The sequence below is a fragment of the Anolis sagrei genome, chromosome Y, assembly GCF_037176765.1.
Source record: "Anolis sagrei isolate rAnoSag1 chromosome Y, rAnoSag1.mat, whole genome shotgun sequence".
Lineage (NCBI taxonomy): Eukaryota > Metazoa > Chordata > Lepidosauria > Squamata > Dactyloidae > Anolis > Anolis sagrei.
Genome location: NC_090035.1, coordinates 74,005,087 through 74,023,604, shown reverse-complemented (window position 1 = coordinate 74,023,604; position 18,518 = coordinate 74,005,087). Strand labels below are relative to the sequence as shown.

General features: G+C 47.8%; 1 protein-coding gene across 2 annotated transcripts in view; it reads right to left on the bottom strand.

Annotated features, from left to right (window-relative positions):
• Positions 1–343: 343 nt before the first annotated feature.
• The window catches only part of LOC132780192 (KICSTOR complex protein kaptin), a 46,916-nt gene continuing 28,741 nt past the window's right edge, over positions 344–18,518 (bottom strand). Inside the window, exons 11-12 of one of the 2 annotated variants that reach the window (XM_060783764.2) lie at positions 13,421–13,630; positions 344–779 (exon numbers count right to left, since the gene is read on the bottom strand). In XM_060783764.2, the coding sequence (XP_060639747.2) occupies positions 654–779; positions 13,421–13,630 (336 nt within the window). In that variant the 3' untranslated portion in view covers positions 344–653. Of the gene's footprint in view, positions 780–2,504; positions 7,384–13,420; positions 13,631–18,518 lie in introns of those variants that run through there. The other variant, XM_067461499.1, reaches the window with a different exon arrangement.

Sequence of the window (18,518 nt, the reverse complement as noted above, 5' to 3'; positions counted from 1 at the left end):
GTCAGGCCATCAAATGCTAATCAAGGTGGCCAATTGAAACATTCACATCTACCTCAACAGACAAGAGTTCTTTCTCCCACCCTGGACTTTCCACAAATATATAAACCCAATCTTCCTAGTTTTCAACAGATCTCACCACCTCTGAGGATGCCTGCCATAGATGCAGGCGAAACGTCAGGAGAGAATGCTTCTAGAACATGGCCATACAGCCCGAAAAACCTATAACAACCCACTGATTTGAATCTCTGAAAAGGCAACTGAGGCATTCTAAAATAAATTAGGAAAGGCTGTCTTGATCTCATTCCGGGATTTAGTCCATCACGCAGCCACATAAAATAGAGAATTGTCATAATGCAAAGTTTATTCCCTATTTACAAGGTCTTCAGTCAAATCAAGTTTGGGGCAGCCCCCTTGGTTGTGAAATTAGGAATGACAAGAGTCTGCAAGACAAATCGCACCAGACGATTGCTTCTTGTGTCTTACGAGGCACCACTACATGAAGAGGCGCTCCAGAAATGTCACTGCATCCCTTCATCCCTCTCTGACTTTGGTTCAAGTTCCCTCCTATGACGCCTTTGGATCTGAAGCAATCTGAAGTCATCTATCTTTTCTTCCATCAAACAATAATGGCTCAGCCACTTTCATCACGCTTTTCATTCTTTCTCGTCCTCGTCCTTGGGATCCTGGAGATGCGCAGCAATGCTCTCCTGGGCCTTCTGGTTTGCCACTTTCAACCGAAGCCGTTCCAAGAGACACTGGGCTACCTGTGTGAGGCTGTGCTGTTGGAGGACGGGGTGAACAAGAGAAGAGATTTTTATTTCAAAGGATGCATACCTTGCCTTTCCATCTTCACCAAGATGCACAGAGCAATTCATTATCTATATAAAAATGTCAGCACTTGGAAAAGTTAGTGTTTATGGACGACGCCTAAATTCTCCATCTAGATCAGTGGTTCTCAACGTTCCCAATGCCGTGACCTCTTAATACGGTTCCTCACGTTGTGGTGATCCCCAATCATAACATTATTTTCACTGCTACTTCATAACTGTAATTTTGCTACTGTTATGAATCATAATGTAAATATCTGATATACAGGATGTATTTTCCTGTCATTTTATCTCCAATACTGCTGTTTTCAACACAGTAGTTGCTTTTAACAGAGCAGCTGCTTTCAACATATGTGACTGGTCCGCATAAGTACATTATGGAGCCAACCCTGTCACATACACCTGTATTTGTACGGGGTGTATGTGATGAGGTTGGCGCAATGATGTCATCACGCAGGGTACTCGTATGTGGGCATATCTGCATGTGGGCCTGGAGACAGATAGAGAAGCGATGTACAGAAGGGTCCGAGAGAGAGGAAGGGAGGGGGAAGGAAAGGACAGAGTCCATATCATGGAGACCATGAGGTGCAGAAGGAAGGGAGAGTGAGAGAGAGAGGACAGCATTCAGGATGAGGGAAGGGGAAGGGAAAGGGGAAGGGGAAGGGGAAGGGGAAGGGGAAGGGGAAGGGGAAGGGGAAGGGGAAGGGGAAGAAGGGAAGGGAAGGGAAGGGAAGGGAAGGGAAGGGAAGGGAAGGGAAGGGAAGGGAAGGGAAGGGAAGGGAAGGGAAGGGAAGGGAAGGGAAGGGAAGGAAAGGAAAGGAAAGGAAAGGAAAGGAAAGGAAAGGAAAGGAAAGGAAAGGAAAGGAAAGGAAAGGAAAGGAAAGGAAAGGAAAGGAAAGGAGCCAACAATGTGATGTGGCGGCAAAAAAAGCCAATGGGATTTTGGCCTGCATCAATAGGAGCATAGTGTCTAGATCCAGGGAAGTCATGTTACCCCTCTATTCCGCTTTGGTTAGACCACACCTGGAATATTGTGTCCAATTCTGGGCACCACAATTCAAGAGAGATATTGACAAGCTGGAATGACTCCAGAGGAGGGTGACTAAAATGATCAAGGGTCTGGAGAACAAGCCCTATGAGGAGCGGCTTAAGGAGCTGGGCATGTTTAGCCTGAAGAAGAGAAGGCTGAGAGAGGATATAATAGCTATGTATAAATATGTGAGAGGAAGCCACAGGGAGAAGGGAGCAAGCTTGTTTTCTGCTTCCCTGGAGACTAGGACGCGGAACAATGGCTTCAAACTACAAGAAAGGAGATTCCATCTGAACATGAGGAAGAACTTCCTGACTGTGAGAGCTGTTCAGCAGTGGAACTCTCTGCCCCAGAGTGTGGTGGAAGCGCTTTCTTTGGAAGCTTTTAAACAGAGGCTGGATGGCCCTCTGTCAGGGGTGATTTGAATGCAATATTCCTGCTTCTTGGCAGGGGGTTGGACTGGATGGCCCAGGAGGTCTCTTCCAACTCTTTGATTCTATGATTCTATGAGGCAGGTAACCCATTGTTGTGACCCTCCCTCAAAGGATCCCTCACCTTTACTTTCTCCTTGAGATTCAGCCATGGAGGGGCCACTCGACCCCCTCTAAGCCCTGACCTTCCCCCAATCCCCCCCCCCCTCCATAGGCCTCTCTCCCTCACTTCCTCCCTTTTCACCTCCATCTCCTCCTCCTTCCTCTTCTCTCTTGGCTCCAACGTAAACCTCACCTCTGTTGCTTCTGTCTCTTCCTCCTAAAATGGCAGAGGGAAGGGGGATGAGTGATATCACCACCTCCCACTGGAGAAGAGGAAGAGGCCACTGGGATGCAAAGGGGGTGAGGAAAAGTTAGCGGTTTCGCAGTTTCTAAGACCATCAGATATTTTTCTGATTATCTTAGGCGACCCTGTAAAAGAGTCATTTGACCCCCAAAGGGGTCGCGACCCACAGACTGAGAACCACTGATCTAGATGCTAGAAACTATAGCCCAGCATACAAATAGAATTAGAGTATTGAGGTTGATGCCCCCAAGAAAGTAAAGAGGTCTCAAACAGCATTCAAAAGATCTGTTAGTGAAAGAACAAATAGATGGTCTGTCAAGAAGTTAACTGATCAACTGTGTGCCACAACTGTCACATGTGGCCACCACTCACTGCACAACATTTGATGGGCAGACACACACAAAAAGTCAAAAGCCTTGATTGAAAAAATGGGAAGGTTCACAGGGCTGGAATTGGCTTTGCCCTTCCATAAACCATCCTGAAGTAACCATGGTGTGTGGATTTCTTCTTCCTTTCCTGCTGTTTGGCACCATGTGTATTTATTTTGAAGAAAAGTTAACTTCTTTGGATAACAACTCCTGGAATTCCTCAGCCAGGCATAGTCAACAACAAATGATATGTGTACGTATGTGTATATATGTGGTGTTTCGCATGCATTGTAATGTATTTTTTATTTTGGGGTTTTTTTAAGTCTCTTCCATGGTGTTTTTCAGTGTTTTTATGAGTGATAGTCACTTATTGGCCTGATAGGTGTATTGTGTACAAATTTGGTGTCAATTCATCAAGTGGTTTTTGAGTTATGTTAATACTACAAACAGACAATATATATGTGAGTAGATCAATAGGTGCCACTCTGGCAGGAAGGTAATGGTGCGCCATGCAGTCATGCCAACCACATGACCTTGAAGTCTCTACGGACAACGCCAGCTCTTTTGCTTCGAAATGGAGATGAGCACCACACCCCAGTCGGACACGACTGGACTTAATTTCAGGGAAAAACCTTTACCTTATACATATATATATATATATACACATACATACTCGCAAAACTGCCTTCCAAGGGAGAAAAAGCTCACCTCCCTGCCTCTGACCACAGCCTTGGGTATCGAGCAACATGATGCTTGGAGCCAAACCCAGTCCACATTTGAGCTCTTCTGTTGTTAAGTTCTGCTGTGAACAAGACTCAGCACCGAGCTCAGTGTAAAATGAAAATCAAAAAGAAAGTGTGCCGGAAGCCAAACTTGGCAGCGCCGAGTGGATCAGCTACACCTGGAGATCTGGGCTTTTTGCCAGCTTGTTGCGGTTAAAGAATTGAAAATGATTAGAATGTATTTGGGATAACCTTTCTTTAATTTATTATGAGTTCTCTAATAATGTTTGGTCTGCGGGGGTTATGAGCCATGTAGACAACACAGCAGGGGTGAGGAGGGGAGGTCTCTCAGGGACACAGCCTCTCCGCTCTACATACGGCTTGATCTGTTTGTTTATTTGATAAGTAAATACTTAGTTGCCTTCCTTCCAGCAATACAATGAAGAAGCAAACAAGGGAGTAGGACTGGATGACCCTTGTGGTCTTTTTCAACTCTACGATTCCAACCTTCCTTGTGTTCGAATTCAACCTCACAAGTCTCAAGTCCTCATTGAGGAACACTTTAGTTAGCTTAGAATAGTCTAAAGGTTTCCCTTCCCCCATGTCTCCTGAATGACAGTTGGAATGTATGTATTTTGTTCTCTCTCTTTGTTTCTGCTCTTATTCTAATTGCTTGTTTAAAAAGTATACTTTTCTACTTCAAGCTTTTTGAAGCTGCCTTCTGTCTTTTTACATCTTAGTATGGAGAGTATATCCTGTGTGCTTTGAGATCTCTCTCTCCGTGAGTGTTGGAAGAGATGGAGTAATTGATGTTTTTTCCCTCTCTTTGAAACCTTAGAAGAGATGGATGTTACTGTAGCTCAGACCCAGTTCTTTACCATGAAGAAATATAGTTACCTGGTAGTTATTATCTATATACATAAAAATGTAATGTTTGTTTGTGGGATTAACATAACTCAAAAACCACTGGGGGAATTGACACCAAATTTGGACACAATACACCTATCCAGCCAACGAGTGACCATCACTCATAAAAAATATGGGTTGCTTACCTGTAACCGTAGTTTCCTGAGTAGTCACCTGCGAAATAGCACTTATGGTATTCCTGCGCCAGCGCAGGCCCAGCTTTCGGAACCTTCTAGACTTAAAAAGAAACATTTTGCTCCCCAGTCCCGCCCCCCCTCCCCCCGAGTATATAAGGTCCGTGGGCGGGACCAACCGTCAATTCTCTTCCGCCGCACAGCAGCCAGAAGGAACGCGGCATGACACTCGAGGGGAGGAAGGGAGGGAATGTGCTATTTCGCAGGTGACTACTCAGGAAACTACGGTTACAGGTAAGCAACCCATATTTTCCTGTCGTAGTCAACTGCGAAATCGCACTTATGGTAGACTAGCAAGCTATAGACCGGATGGAGGGAGTCATGCCACTGCAGAAAAGAGTATATTCCTGCCGAAGCATACATCCCTCCTGGACCTCACGTCAAGCTTGTAATGGGATACAAAGGTGCTTGGGGACGCCCACGTGGCCGCCCGACACACCTCCTCCAAGGGAACTCCTCTCAAAAAAGCCACTGAAGTGGCCATTGCCCTTGTTGAATGAGCATGCACCTGCTGCGGCAATTCCTTGCCCGCTAAACGATAGCAGGTGCGAATGGTAGATACAATCCAAGCGGAAAACCGCTGTGACGTGACTGGCAAACCCTTTGTGTCCTTCCTGTACTTTAGGAACAACCTGGGGGACTTCCTAAATTCCTTAGTCCTCTGTATGTAGAAGGCCAGTGCCCTTCTGACATCTAACAAGTGTAAATTCTTTTCCAGCGATGTTTCCGGATTCTGAAAGAATGCCGGGAGAATTATTTCCTGCGAGTTATGAAAACGAGTGGATACCTTGGGTAAGAACGCCAGGTCTGTCCGTAGGACCACCTTGTCTTTATGAAACTTCAAATACGGTTCATCCACTCTAAGAGCACACAATTCACTCGATCTCCTGGCCGAAGTAATAGCCACTAAAAAGGCTACCTTCCAAGTGAGTGACGCTAGGTCCGTTGATGCTAAGGGCTCAAATGGAGCCTTCGTCAGTGACGAGAGAACCAATTCCAGACTCCAAGAGGGAGTAACCGGAGCCGTTGGCGGTCTGACATTTGCTAACCCCTTCAGAAAGGCCTTGACCGACAGGTCAACGAAACAGGACGGAAGTCCCGTCTTCCTTCTGGCCCATGAGATGGCCGCCAAATAGCACTTTATGGAAGAGTTAGACATGCCCGCCTCTGAGAGGGACAGCAAAAAATCCAAAATCACTGAGATAGGTGCAGACTCTGGTTGCACCCCATTTGCTGCTGCAAATCTGCTAAAACGTGCCCATTTGTATGTATATGAGCGTTTGGTAGATGGTCTATGGGCCGCATCAATGATGGCTAGAACAGGCTCTGAAAAGGGAGCCTCACTGTCTACTCTGGTGGAAGAATCCGCCATGCGGTCAACCTCAGAGCTTGGACATCCGGGTAGAGAACCCGTCCCTGTTGGGAGGTTAGAAGGTCCGGCTTGCCTCTGAGCCTCACAAAGACCTTCCCTGACAATTGAAGGAGTGGTGCAAACCACGGTTGCCGTGGCCACCACGGGGTCACCAGAATACAGTGTGCGTTGTCCGATTGAATCTTTGCTACTACCCTCAGAAGAAGAGGGAATGGTGGAAACGCGTAGACTAGGGAACCCCCCCAGTTCCTGAGGAACGCATCCCCTAGACAGTCCCCCCGTAAGGACGGTTGAGTCCTCGCGCAGAATGTTTTGCATTTCCTGTTCTCCGTGGATGCGAACAGGTCTATGGTCGGATAACCCCACACCTGGAAGATCTTTCGTAATTCTTCCCAATCCAGAGACCACTCGTGGTTCCCCATTGGACTCCTGCTCAGAGAGTCCGCAAGGGAGTTCTGTTCCCCCGGGACATGAGAGGCCCGTAGGAACGTTCCCCTCTGGATGCACCATTCCCAGATGCTGATCGAAAGTTGCAGGAGCTGGTGTGAGTGAGTGCCGCCCTGTTTGTTTAAGTAGTACATGACGGTTGTGTTGTCCGTCAGGATTTGTACTACTGTGCCTCTTACCATGCTTTCGAAGGACTTTAGAGCTTTTCCTACTGCCATGAGCTCTAGAACGTTTATGTGCAACGTGCTTTCGCTTGGAGACCACCTTCCCTGAGCGACAAGTCCTTGTGCATGGGCACCCCACCCCGACAGGGAGGAATCTGTTGTAATAGTTAGTGTAGGAGAGGGAGGCTGAAATGGGAGTCCCATACCGACCCATTGGGGTTGCGTCCACCATCTTAAGGAGCACCTGACCTGCTCCGGAGGGGACAGCCTGATATTCTGGTTGTCTGTGAGGGGGTTGAAAACTGACCCAAACCATGCCTGCAGAGGACGCATCCGGAGTCTCGAGAACGGGATTACCGATGTGGTGGAGGCCATATGGCCCAGTAGGACCTGGACCTGTCTGGCCGACACCGTGGAGGACTCCAGGAACCGGTTGATAAGCTCTCGAAGATTGGAAGCCCGGTCTCCAGGTAGGTACGCTCTCTGCGTGTGAGAGTCCAGCAAGGCTCCAATAAATTGGATCTGTCGGGACGGCGTCAGGGACGACTTCTCCACGTTGACAATCAACCCCAAAGACTGCAAAAGACAGAGAATGACAGAGATATGGTGACGCAGTTGGTTGTGCGATTGGGATACAATCAGCCAATCGTCTATGTAGGGGTACACTATGATGCCCTGAGTGCGTAGGTGCGCCACTACCACTGCTATGCACTTGGTGAAAACCCGCGGGGCCGTACTCAGTCCGAACGGGAGTACGTTGTAATGAAATGCCTGCGAGCCCACCATGAATGTTAGAAACCTTCTGTGGTGTGGTGCTATTGAAAAGTGGAAGTATGCGTCTTTAAGGTCGATGGTGGCGAACCACACATCTTTTCTTAACAGGGGTAAGATTGAAGTCAAAGTGACCATTCGAAATTTCTTTGGAATGATGCATTTATTTAAATTCCTTAGATCCATAATAGCCCGAAAACCTCCTCCGCGCTTTTCAACTACAAAATAACTGGAGAAAAAACAATGCGGGAACATAGATGGCGCAACAGGTGAAATGGCCCCTTTTTGCAGGAGCGTATTTATCTCTTGCAGGAGTGCCGGAGACGGTTGCGTGCTCGTAACCCTGCCCGTTCCCGGGGTTTCATTGAATTCAATGGTGTAACCATGTTTAACAATAGTTAGTACCCAACTATCAGTAGTGATACTTTCCCAACAATCCTGAAACGCAGCCAGTCTATCCCCGAACACTGGGGGAGAATCAGCTAGAATACTCGGGAAAAGAACATTAACAACCGGGGCCACTTGGACCTCAAGGGGTTCAACATTCAAACTTGCGGAGGAGTTGGTTAAGGGGCTCTCGGTGATAGGGTCCCTGTCATCAAAGGCGCTTCCGTGAGGCGCCCTGCTTAGGTTTGTTTTGGTAGGGCTGGAATCGTGGTTTGGAATTATAGGAGGATCTCCTATTACCCTGATATCTGGGGGACGACGAATTCCTTCCCCTGAAGGGCCCTGAATAAGAATTGTTAAAATTCTTACGGAAATTACCCGCAGGAGGTTGCCATCTTGAGCGTTGTTGGTTGTAGGGCTGCCAGGTGTAACCGAATTTACCAGCAGCCTGGCGTACTTCCTGCTTCTCCTTTAGTGTTCCGTCCGTTTCCGGATTGAACAAGCCTTCCTCGTGTAGAGGTAGGTCTTCGGCTAAGGCCTTCCCTTCCTCAGACAAGTTAGCAGCCCTAAGCCATGCGTGCCTCCTGATTGAAGTGGCCGTAGCAAACAGATGGCCTGCAGTTTCGGCCAAATGCTTGGCAAAATCCTTTTGGATTTTTGACAAAATTAGCGCCTCCGTGTGGAGGGCCTTAGGGTAACGTTGTTCCTCTTGAGGCAGCTTGTCAAGGTATGGGAGCAATTTATTCCAGAGAAAGCTCTGGTACCCGCTCATATACGTCGCGTAGTGCGACATCCTTGTTAGTAGCCCGGCCGTAACATGGGCTTTCTTTCCCATGGAATCAACCTTTCTGCCCTCCTTGTCTGGGGGAGCAGAAAGGATTCCCTTTGGGCGTTTTGACTTAACCACCTCGGCTACCACCGTATTCGGTTTGGGAGGATTTGTCACCCATTTCGCTTTGGTCAGGTCGATCTTATACATGTTGTCCACTCTTTTGGGGACAGCTGGTACTGCGGCCGGTGGTATGTCCAGTATCTTAGCTAATTTTAGCAGGTAGGGGAGCATGGGTAGGGCTGTTGAGATGACCACATTTTGCTCCTCACTAGGAAACATAGGGTCCTCGACATGCTCCGGGGCTTTAGGGGCCGGAATGTCGAGGGCCTTAATCATTCTGTCTACCAGACATGCAAACTTGTTAAAGTCAGGTGGTAAGGGACCCGGTTCAGAGGCGTTGGGAACCACTACTTGGTCTGGAGCCTCTGAATCGGAGTTTGATTCCTCCGGTTCAGTGGTCCTCTGCTCCACCTGTGGGGCAGGGTCCTCCAGATCTCCCATAGGAGTCAGTGCAGGCTGGGCCGAGGTCATTGGCACAGGTGTGGAGCCCCCATTAGCATTTTCAACACCATTAGCAGGATCAATATACAGAGATTGAATCACATTAACAGATTGATCATTACAAACATTCTGTCCAGCACATAGTTCTTGACCCGCTCTGGGGGCGCCCTCTGGGCGAGAAACAGTTTCTTGCGGTCTGGCAGTCAGTGTTGTAGTTGGTGGTGGCATTAAGGCTGGGGCAGGGAATACAGTCGTTGATGTGCCCAAGCCCCTCTGTGCAATGCCAGGGATGGCCTCCATGTGCTGCATAGGTGCAAAGGGAGGCGTATGCTGGAACAACATTTGGCCTGATGGAGCCATTTGCCAGAAGCCTGGGTATGGATAAGGGCCTGGTGTGAATTGGGGCCTCAAAGATGCAGAGGAGCAGGATCTGCGGGCCCGGCGATTCCTCCTGGCCGACCTGGAGGCGGGGGAGGAGGAGGAGGAAGAGGAGGACGAAGATGACGATGATGTCCTCCTGGATCGGCCCCTCGATCCCCTCCGGTATCGACGGCTGGAAGCTCTGCTTCGCCTGGATGCCGATCTGCTTCGCCTGGAGGGAGATCTGGACCTCCGAGGTCTGCGGCGTCGCTCCTCCCTCCTTGGCGAAGCCAGCAAAGGAGTCGGGTTCGGGAGGGGCAAGAGGACTCCTCTCGGGCTCGGCGAGACCGAGGGGCCCGCGATCTCGAGCGGTCTGCCCCATTCCTCGATGCCGGTGACAGCTCCTCTTTGCGCGTCCGCGCCTCGTCCCTCCACGGCTGCCGCTCCTCCCATCCCGGGCGGGGCCGGGTCTGTGGGGGCGGGGCTAGCCGAGGCGCCCACACCCGCCCCTCTCACTGGAGCCACGGCCTCGGGAGCCTCTCGGTTGGCTGGAGGAGGAGAAGGGAGGCTCGGGCTCGAAGACGCTGGGAGGGCTTCAGCCGGCGTCGGGGACACTCGCGCTTGCGCGCTCTTCGCGCTCGGGTCCCGGGGCGGAGCCAGTCTTCCTGGCGGGAAGAGGAGACTCGCTGTAGGCTGCGCCTGCACGGGGCGCTGTCGGCCCTCCGGTGGGGCCTTTCCCTCCTTCTTGGAGGCGCTGCGGCCCTGGGGCTCCGCGCGGCCATCCTGGGCCTTCTCTTTAGGCTTTTTGGCCTTCTTCTTCGGAGCAGCCTCGGGAGGTAAGGAGGATGCCTCAGGCCCCTGCTGAGGCCTCGCAGGTGGAGGGGGAAGCAGGGCCCGTTCGTATAAAGCCGCCTTAAGACGCGTCTCACGGTTCCTCCGCGTCTGAGGCGTAAAGGCCGCACAGATGGCACAGGTTTGGGAGAGGTGGATTTCTCCCAAGCAGGCAAGGCATAACTCATGCCCATCCGTGTCTGGTAACACGTTGGGGCACTTGGTGCACTTCTTGAAAGAAGTAGTCGCCATTTCAATAATTGCCTGTGCCAGTTTGTCAAAGAATAGTCGTTCAGTCCAAATTCGGGGAGCCAGATAGCAGAATAGTCGAAAGTCAGTCCAAGTCAAATATCCAAATTATCACAAGGTTCACTAGCTGATGCCTATTTCTCGGCGGAAAAAAGAGAATTGACGGTTGGTCCCGCCCACGGACCTTATATACTCGGGGGGAGGGGGGGCGGGACTGGGGAGCAAAATGTTTCTTTTTAAGTCTAGAAGGTTCCGAAAGCTGGGCCTGCGCTGGCGCAGGAATACCATAAGTGCGATTTCGCAGTTGACTACGACAGGAAACACTGAAAAACACAGCAGAAGAGACTTTAAAAGCCAAAAGACAAAAAATACATTACAACGCATGTGCAAAACCATATATATACGCAAACACAATATGTTGCTTTGAACCCATCTGGTCCTGGCGTTATAGCTATATCTAATTTTGATATGGTACATTTGATTTCTTGTTCCGTAACTTCTTTATTTAAGCTTTCCCTATGTTCTTCCGAGATTTTCGCCAATTTTTGTTGTCCTAGGAACTGCATATATATACACAAACACACATACATACAAATATATACATACACAAAACACATATACACAGACAGGGCCACAGCAACATGTGGCAGGGAACAGCGAGTTGTAAATAAACCTTTTTGTGATTTTTTAAAGATTGGACTCTGCATGTTTGCCTCCTAAACTCTGAAATCTTTACAGCCGCATCACACAGCACTTCACATTGGCTCAACTTTTGCATCCTGTTTGTTTTAGGATGCTCTGCTGTATATTTTAGGGTAATTTTCTATAACAAAAGGGTTATGGGCCCAGTCTAAGTGCCCAGTCTGTGTGCTTAGTCTATGTTCCCAGGCTGTATTTGTGCTGAAAGAAAGAGCTTGAGAGGCTTCGTTGAGGAAGGTTGAAGGAAGGTTGAAAAGAGCAGAGAGGCTTCGTTAAAAAGGTTTTTGAGGATTTTTTTAATTTTGGTGCATCTTTATTTTTGGAAAGATACACAGTATGGAAAGGAGACAAGAGTTCTTTCTGAAGCTTCCAAAACTTGCAGAAAATGGATCTAATTATTCGACTTGGAAGAAGAGATTGGAGCTACTTCTGGATTCAAAGCAAACCAAGGTCTGCCAACCAAAATCCACCCCAAGCTGATGATGATAAGTATGCAGCATGGACAGAAATTGACAGATGGGTGAGAGCCTTAATTGCAAATTCCATATCCGAGTGCCCAATTCTATCAGGAAGAATTGAATCCGACTCCGGTATAATATTAATGCAGTTTGGCGCCACTTTGCTGTGACTCCATGATGCAGACGCAAGGGAGCTGTAGTCAAAGAGAGAGAGAGAGAGAGAGAGGAGGGAGAAGGAGAAGGACAGACAGAGGGATAGAAGAAGCAAAGAAGCAAGCAAGCCTCTTCCATCAGTCAGGCAAGGAAGGCAAGAGGGAAAGGGAAGGGAGGGAGGGAGGAGGAGCCACGCCAGGAGGAGGCTGCAGAGGCCTCCAAAGAGACACAGGGTTCAGTAACAAATCTCTTACTCCAGGCCTGGGCCTATTTGGGCCCTCCAGGCATTTTGGACTTCAACTCCCACAATTCCTAAGAGCAATGCTGTTCTGGCTGTTAGGAATTGTGGGAACTGAAGTCCAAAATGTCTGGAGGGCCCAAGTAAGGCCAGCCCTACACACATATACAAACAACACACACATGCACATATCTACACAAACACAAATGCACTCATATATACATACACACATAAATACATATATACACATACACAACACATATATACACATGCACACACATATACATATACACACACATATATATACACATACATAACACATATATACACATCCATAACACATATATACACATGCAAACCACACATATATACATATACACATACATACATATATACATATACACAAGCACACACAAATATACACATATATACACATGCACACATATATACACATATACATATACACATACATTGCCTACCTTTGAAAAGCCTTGCAGCTTAAAAGCCTGGCTTCTTCCTGCCTACAGAAAATCTTTGTGGGGAGGTGTTCCCTAGCCCAGATTGTCCGGGAGTCCTGTTTTTTGAGGCCACAGCAACGCGTGGCCAGGGTACAGCTAGTGTTTGACTTATTTTTTTAAAAAATCAAAAGGAAGCCAATAGCTTGGGACAGGCATGGGCAAACGCGGAACAATGGCTTCAAACTACAGGAAAGGAGATTCCATCTGAACACGAGGAAGAACTTCCTGACTGTGAGAGCCGTTCAGCAGTGGAACTCTCTGCCCCGGAGTGTGGTGGAGGCTCCTTCTTTGGAAGCTTTTAAACAGAGGCTGGATGGCCATCTGTCAGGGGTGCTTTGAATGCAATATTCCTGCTTCTTGGCAGGGGGTTGGACTGGATGGCCCATGAGATCTTTTCCAACTCTATGATTCGATGATTCTATGAAACTTCGGCTCTCCGAGTGTTTTGGACTTGAACTCCCACAATTCCTAACAGCTGGTTGTGGGAGTTGAAGTCCAAAACACCTGGATGGCCAAAGTTTGCCCATGCCTGGCTTAGGGCTTATGAAACTGACATACCCCACTCCTCCCTGGACCCCCATGACAATCCCCACAGTGCACCCCCACCATCACAAACCTGGAGAATATGCAGCCCCTTCAAGCACACCACTGCCAGCTCACAAAGCCCATCGTAGGTCAGGTCCACATATTCCATGGACAAGAGCGGACTGGGGAAAGTGCGCTGCCAGAGTAGGTGAAACTCCCCTTCAGACTGACCACAGGAAGAGTGTCTTGATGTGCCAGTTGCTTGGCTGTTTGAGGGCCGATACTTGTAGCACAAAAGCTCCTGAAAGACCAAAGAATCACAGAATTATTGAGTTGGAAGCGACCTCATGGGTCATCCAGGCCAACCCCCTGCCAAGGAGAAAAATCACATTCAAAGCACCCCCGACAGATGGTCATCCAATCTCTGCTTGAAAGCCTCCAAAGAAGGCACCTCTACAACACTCCAAGGCAGAGAGTTCCACTGCTGATCAGCTCTCATAGTCAGGAAGTTCAGGCCAAAAGAATGTAATGTACAGGTGGTCTTTTCATCCCTCCTCCCTGTTGTAAGACACGGACCCACAAGAGCCAGAAAAATAGTACAGGTCAATGACTGGCTTAGAAAATGGTGTCAGGAGGAACGCTTTGGCTTCCTCGACCATGGCCTGCTATTCCAGGAGGATGGCCTACTGGCAAGGGATGGGGTGCATCTCACACAAGTAGGAAAACACCTTTTTGCTCACAGACTCGCAAACCTCATTAGACGCACTTTAAACTAGGTCCACCGGGGGAGGGGGACAACAGCCTTGCGAACACTACTTTACCCATAATGTCTGGGAATCGCCAGAAGGCTAAACGGAGGGCTGCACAAACACAACAAGGACCAAGTACCAAAAGCACAATAATCCCAATTAAACAGCTCAAGGGAAGATCCCAGGGGCTCACATGTCTTTACACTAATGCACAGAGCATGGGAAATAAACAAGACGAACTCCAACTTCTAGCACTACACCACAAATATGATATCATAGCCATCACTGAAACCTGGTGGGATGACTCCTATCGCTGGAATGTAGATATCGAGGGGTATAACCTCTTTCACAGAAACCGAACAAAGGGGAGAGGAGGCGGAGTAGCCTTATATGTCAAAAACTCTTATGCTGCAGAAGAAATTCAAGACAGCAATCTGGGAAACCAGCTTGAAATCATCTGGATAAGAATCAAGGGAACTGGGACTCAAAAAGATGTCGTTGTAGGCGTCTACTACAGACCCCCAAGCCAGGAGGAAGATCTTGATGAAGTCTTCTGCCAACAGTTGACCAAACAGGCACAGAAAAGAGATGTAGTAGTCATGGGCGATTTCAACTATCCCGATATTTGCTGGAAAACAAACTCGGCCAAGAGTACAAGGTCCAACAAATTCCTCGCTTGCCTTGCAGACAATTTCATGGTCCAGAAGGTAGAAGAGGCAACAAGGGGATTGGCTACTCTTGATCTCATCCTAACAAATGCGGAGGACCTGATCGATGCGGTCGAAGTGGTAGGATCCTTAGGGGCAAGTGACCATGTGCTCCTGCAATTTGAGGTACAAAGGAAAGCCGAAACTAAGACAAGTCAAACCCGCATTTTGGACTTTAGGAGAGCTGATTTCCAAAAAATGAAGGAAACACTGAGCAGCATTCCGTGGACACAGATACTAAAAGACAAGGGAGCTACGGATGGATGGGAATTTCTCAAGAGTGAAATACTCAAGGCGCAATTGCAAACCGTGCCAACAAAGAGAAAAAATAGGACAAGTGCAAAGAAGCCAGAATGGATGTCCAAAGAACTTCTAACTGTGCTAAGACACAAAAGAGACATGCACAAGAAGTGGAAAAAGGGAGAAATCACCAAAGAAGAATTCAAACAAATAGCCAACACCTGTAGGGAAAAGGTCCGCAAAGCTAAAGCAAAAAACGAGCTCAGACTTGCCAGGGACATTAAAAACAATAAAAAGGGCTTCTATTCTTATGTCAGTAGAAAAAGGAAAAACAAGGAGGCGATAGGACCTCTTCGAGGAGAAGATGGGGCAATGCTGACAGGGGACAGGGAAAAGGCAGAACTACTTAATGCCTTCTTTGCCTCGGTCTTCTCACAAAAAGAGAGTCTTCAACCTCAGCAAGATGGAGTGGATGAGGGATTGGAGGACATCCAACCCCAAATTGGGAAAGAAGTCGTCCAGGAATACCTCGCCGCTCTTAATGAGTTCAAGTCCCCAGGGCCAGATCAACTACACCCAAGAGTACTGAAGGAACTAGCGGAAGTCATTTCGGAACCATTGGCAACCATCTTTGAGAGTTCTTGGAGAATGGGAGAAGTTCCAGCAGATTGGAGGAGGGCCAATGTGGTCCCAATCTTCAAGAAGGGAAAAAAGGACGACCCAAACAACTACCGTCCAGTCAGCCTCACGTCGATACCGGGCAAGATTCTGGAAAAGATTGTTAAGGAAGCGGTCTGCAAACACTTAGAAACAAATGCAGTCATCGCTAATAGTCAACATGGATTTATCAAAAACAAGTCATGCCAGACTAATCTGATCTCTTTCTTCGATAGAGCTACAAGCTGGGTAGATGCGGGGAATGCCGTGGATTTAGCGTACCTGGATTTCAGTAAGGCCTTCGACAAGGTCCCCCATGACCTTCTGGCAAGGAAACTAATCCAATGTGGGCTAGGCAAAACTACGGTGAGGTGGATCTGTAATTGGTTAAGTGGACGAACACAGAGAGTGCTCACTAATGCTTCCTCTTCATCTTGGAAAGAAGTGACGAGCGGAGTGCCGCAGGGTTCCGTCCTGGGCCCGGTCCTGTTCAACATCTTTATTAATGACTTAGATGAAGGGTTAGAAGGCATGATCATCAAGTTTGCAGACGACACCAAATTGGGAGGGATAGCCAATAGTCCAGAGGACAGGAGCAGAATTCAAAACGATCTTGACAGATTAGAGAGATGGGCCAAAACTAACAAAATGAAGTTCAACAGTGACAAATGCAAGATACTCCACTTTGGCAGAAAAAATGAAATGCAAAGATACAGAATGGGGGACGCCTGGCTCGAGAGCAGTACGTGTGAAAAAGATCTTGGAGTCCTCGTGGACAACAAGTTAAACATGAGCCAACAATGTGATGTGGCGGCAAAAAAAGCCAATGGGATTTTGGCCTGCATCAATAGGAGCCTAGTGTCTAGATCTAAGGAAGTAATGCTACCCCTCTATTCTGCTTTGGTTAGACCACATCTGGAATACTGTGTCCAATTCTGGGCACCACAATTCAAGAGAGATATTGACAAGCTGGAATGTGTCCAGAGGAGGGCGACTAAAATGATCAAGGGTCTGGAGAACAAGCCCTACGAGGAGCGGCTTAGGGAACTGGGCATGTTTAGCCTGAAGAAGAGAAGGCTGAGAGGAGATATGATAGCCATGTATAAATATGTGAGAGGAAGCCACAGGGAGGAGGGAGCAAGCTTGTTTTCTGCTTCCTTGGAGACTAGGACGCAATGGAACAATGGCTTCAAACACAAGAGAGGAGATTCCATCTGAACATTAGGAAGAACTTCCTGACTGTGAGAGCCGTTCAGCAGTGGAACTCTCTGCCCCGGAGTGTGGTGGAGGCTCCTTCTTTGGAAGCTTTTAAGCAGAGGCTGGATGGCCATTTGTCAGGGGTGATTTGAATGCAATATTCCTGCTTCTTGGCAGGGGGTTGGACTGGATGGCCCATGAGGTCTCTTCCAACTCTTTGATTCTATGATTCTATGATTCATGTGGAACCTCCTTTCCTGTAGTTTGAAGCCATTGTTCCATGTCCTAGTCTCCAGGGAAGCAGAAACAAGCTAGCTCCCTCCTCCCTATGACTTCCCCTCACATATTTATACATGACTACATGTCTCATCTCAGTCTTCTCTTCTGCCGGCTAAACATGCCCAGCTCTTTAAGCCGCTCCTCATAGGGCTTGTTCTCCACACCCTTGATCATTTTAGTCACGCTCTCTGGACGCATTCCAGCTTAGTATCAACATCTCCCTTCAACTGCAGTGCCCAGAACTGGACACAGTGTGATTCAGTTGTGGTCTGACCAAGGAAGAATAGAGGGGTGCATGACTTCCCTGCATCTAGACACTAGACTCCTATTTATGCAGCCCAAAATCCCATTGGCTTTTTCTGCTGCCGCATTACATTGTTGGCTCATGTTCACCTTCCTCCCCATGAGGACTCCAAGACCTTCTGTCGAGCCAGGCATCATCCCCCATTCTGTATTTTTGCATTTCATTTTTTTCTGCGTAAGTGGACTATCTTGCATTTGTCCTTGTTAAGCTTCACTGTGTTAGTTTTGGCCCATCATCTCTCTAATCTGTTCAGACTGCTTTGAATTCCGCTCCTGTCTTCTGGAGTCTTGGCTCTCCCTCCCAATTTGGTCCCGTCTGCAAACTTGATGATCCTGCCTTCTCAACCTTGGGGTCGGGACCCTGGGCAGGTCATGAGGGAGTGTCAGAGGGGTTGCCAAAGACCATCATAAAACACAATATTTTCTGTTGGTCATGAGGGTTCTGTGTGGGAAGTTTGGCCCAATTCTCTCATTGGTGGGGTTCAGAATGTTCTTTGATTGTGGATGAACTATAAATCCCAGCAACTAAAACTCCCAAATGTCATGGTCTATTTCCCCCAAACTCCACCAGTGTTCACATTTTACATATTGAGTGTTCATGCCAAGTTTGGTCCACATCCATTATTGTTTGAGTTCACAGTGCTCTCTCGATGTAGGTGAACTACAATTCCAGAATCCAATGTCAGTGCCCATCAAACCCTTACAGTATTTTCGGTTGGTCATGGGAGTTCTGTGTGCCACGTTTGGTTCAATTCCATAGTTGGTGAAGTTCAGAATGCTCTTTGATTGTAGGTGAACTATAAATCCCAACAACTACCATTCCAAAATGACAAAATAAATCCCCCACCAACCTCACCAGTATTCAAATTTGGGCGTATCAGGTATTTGTGCCAAATGTGTTCCAGTGAATGAAAATACATCCTGCATATCAGATATTTGCATTATGATTCGTAACTGTAGCAAAATTACAATTATGAATACATATAATATTTATAAGTATACATAATATTTATAATATTTATAAATGTTATTAATATATAATTTATAATTAATTTAT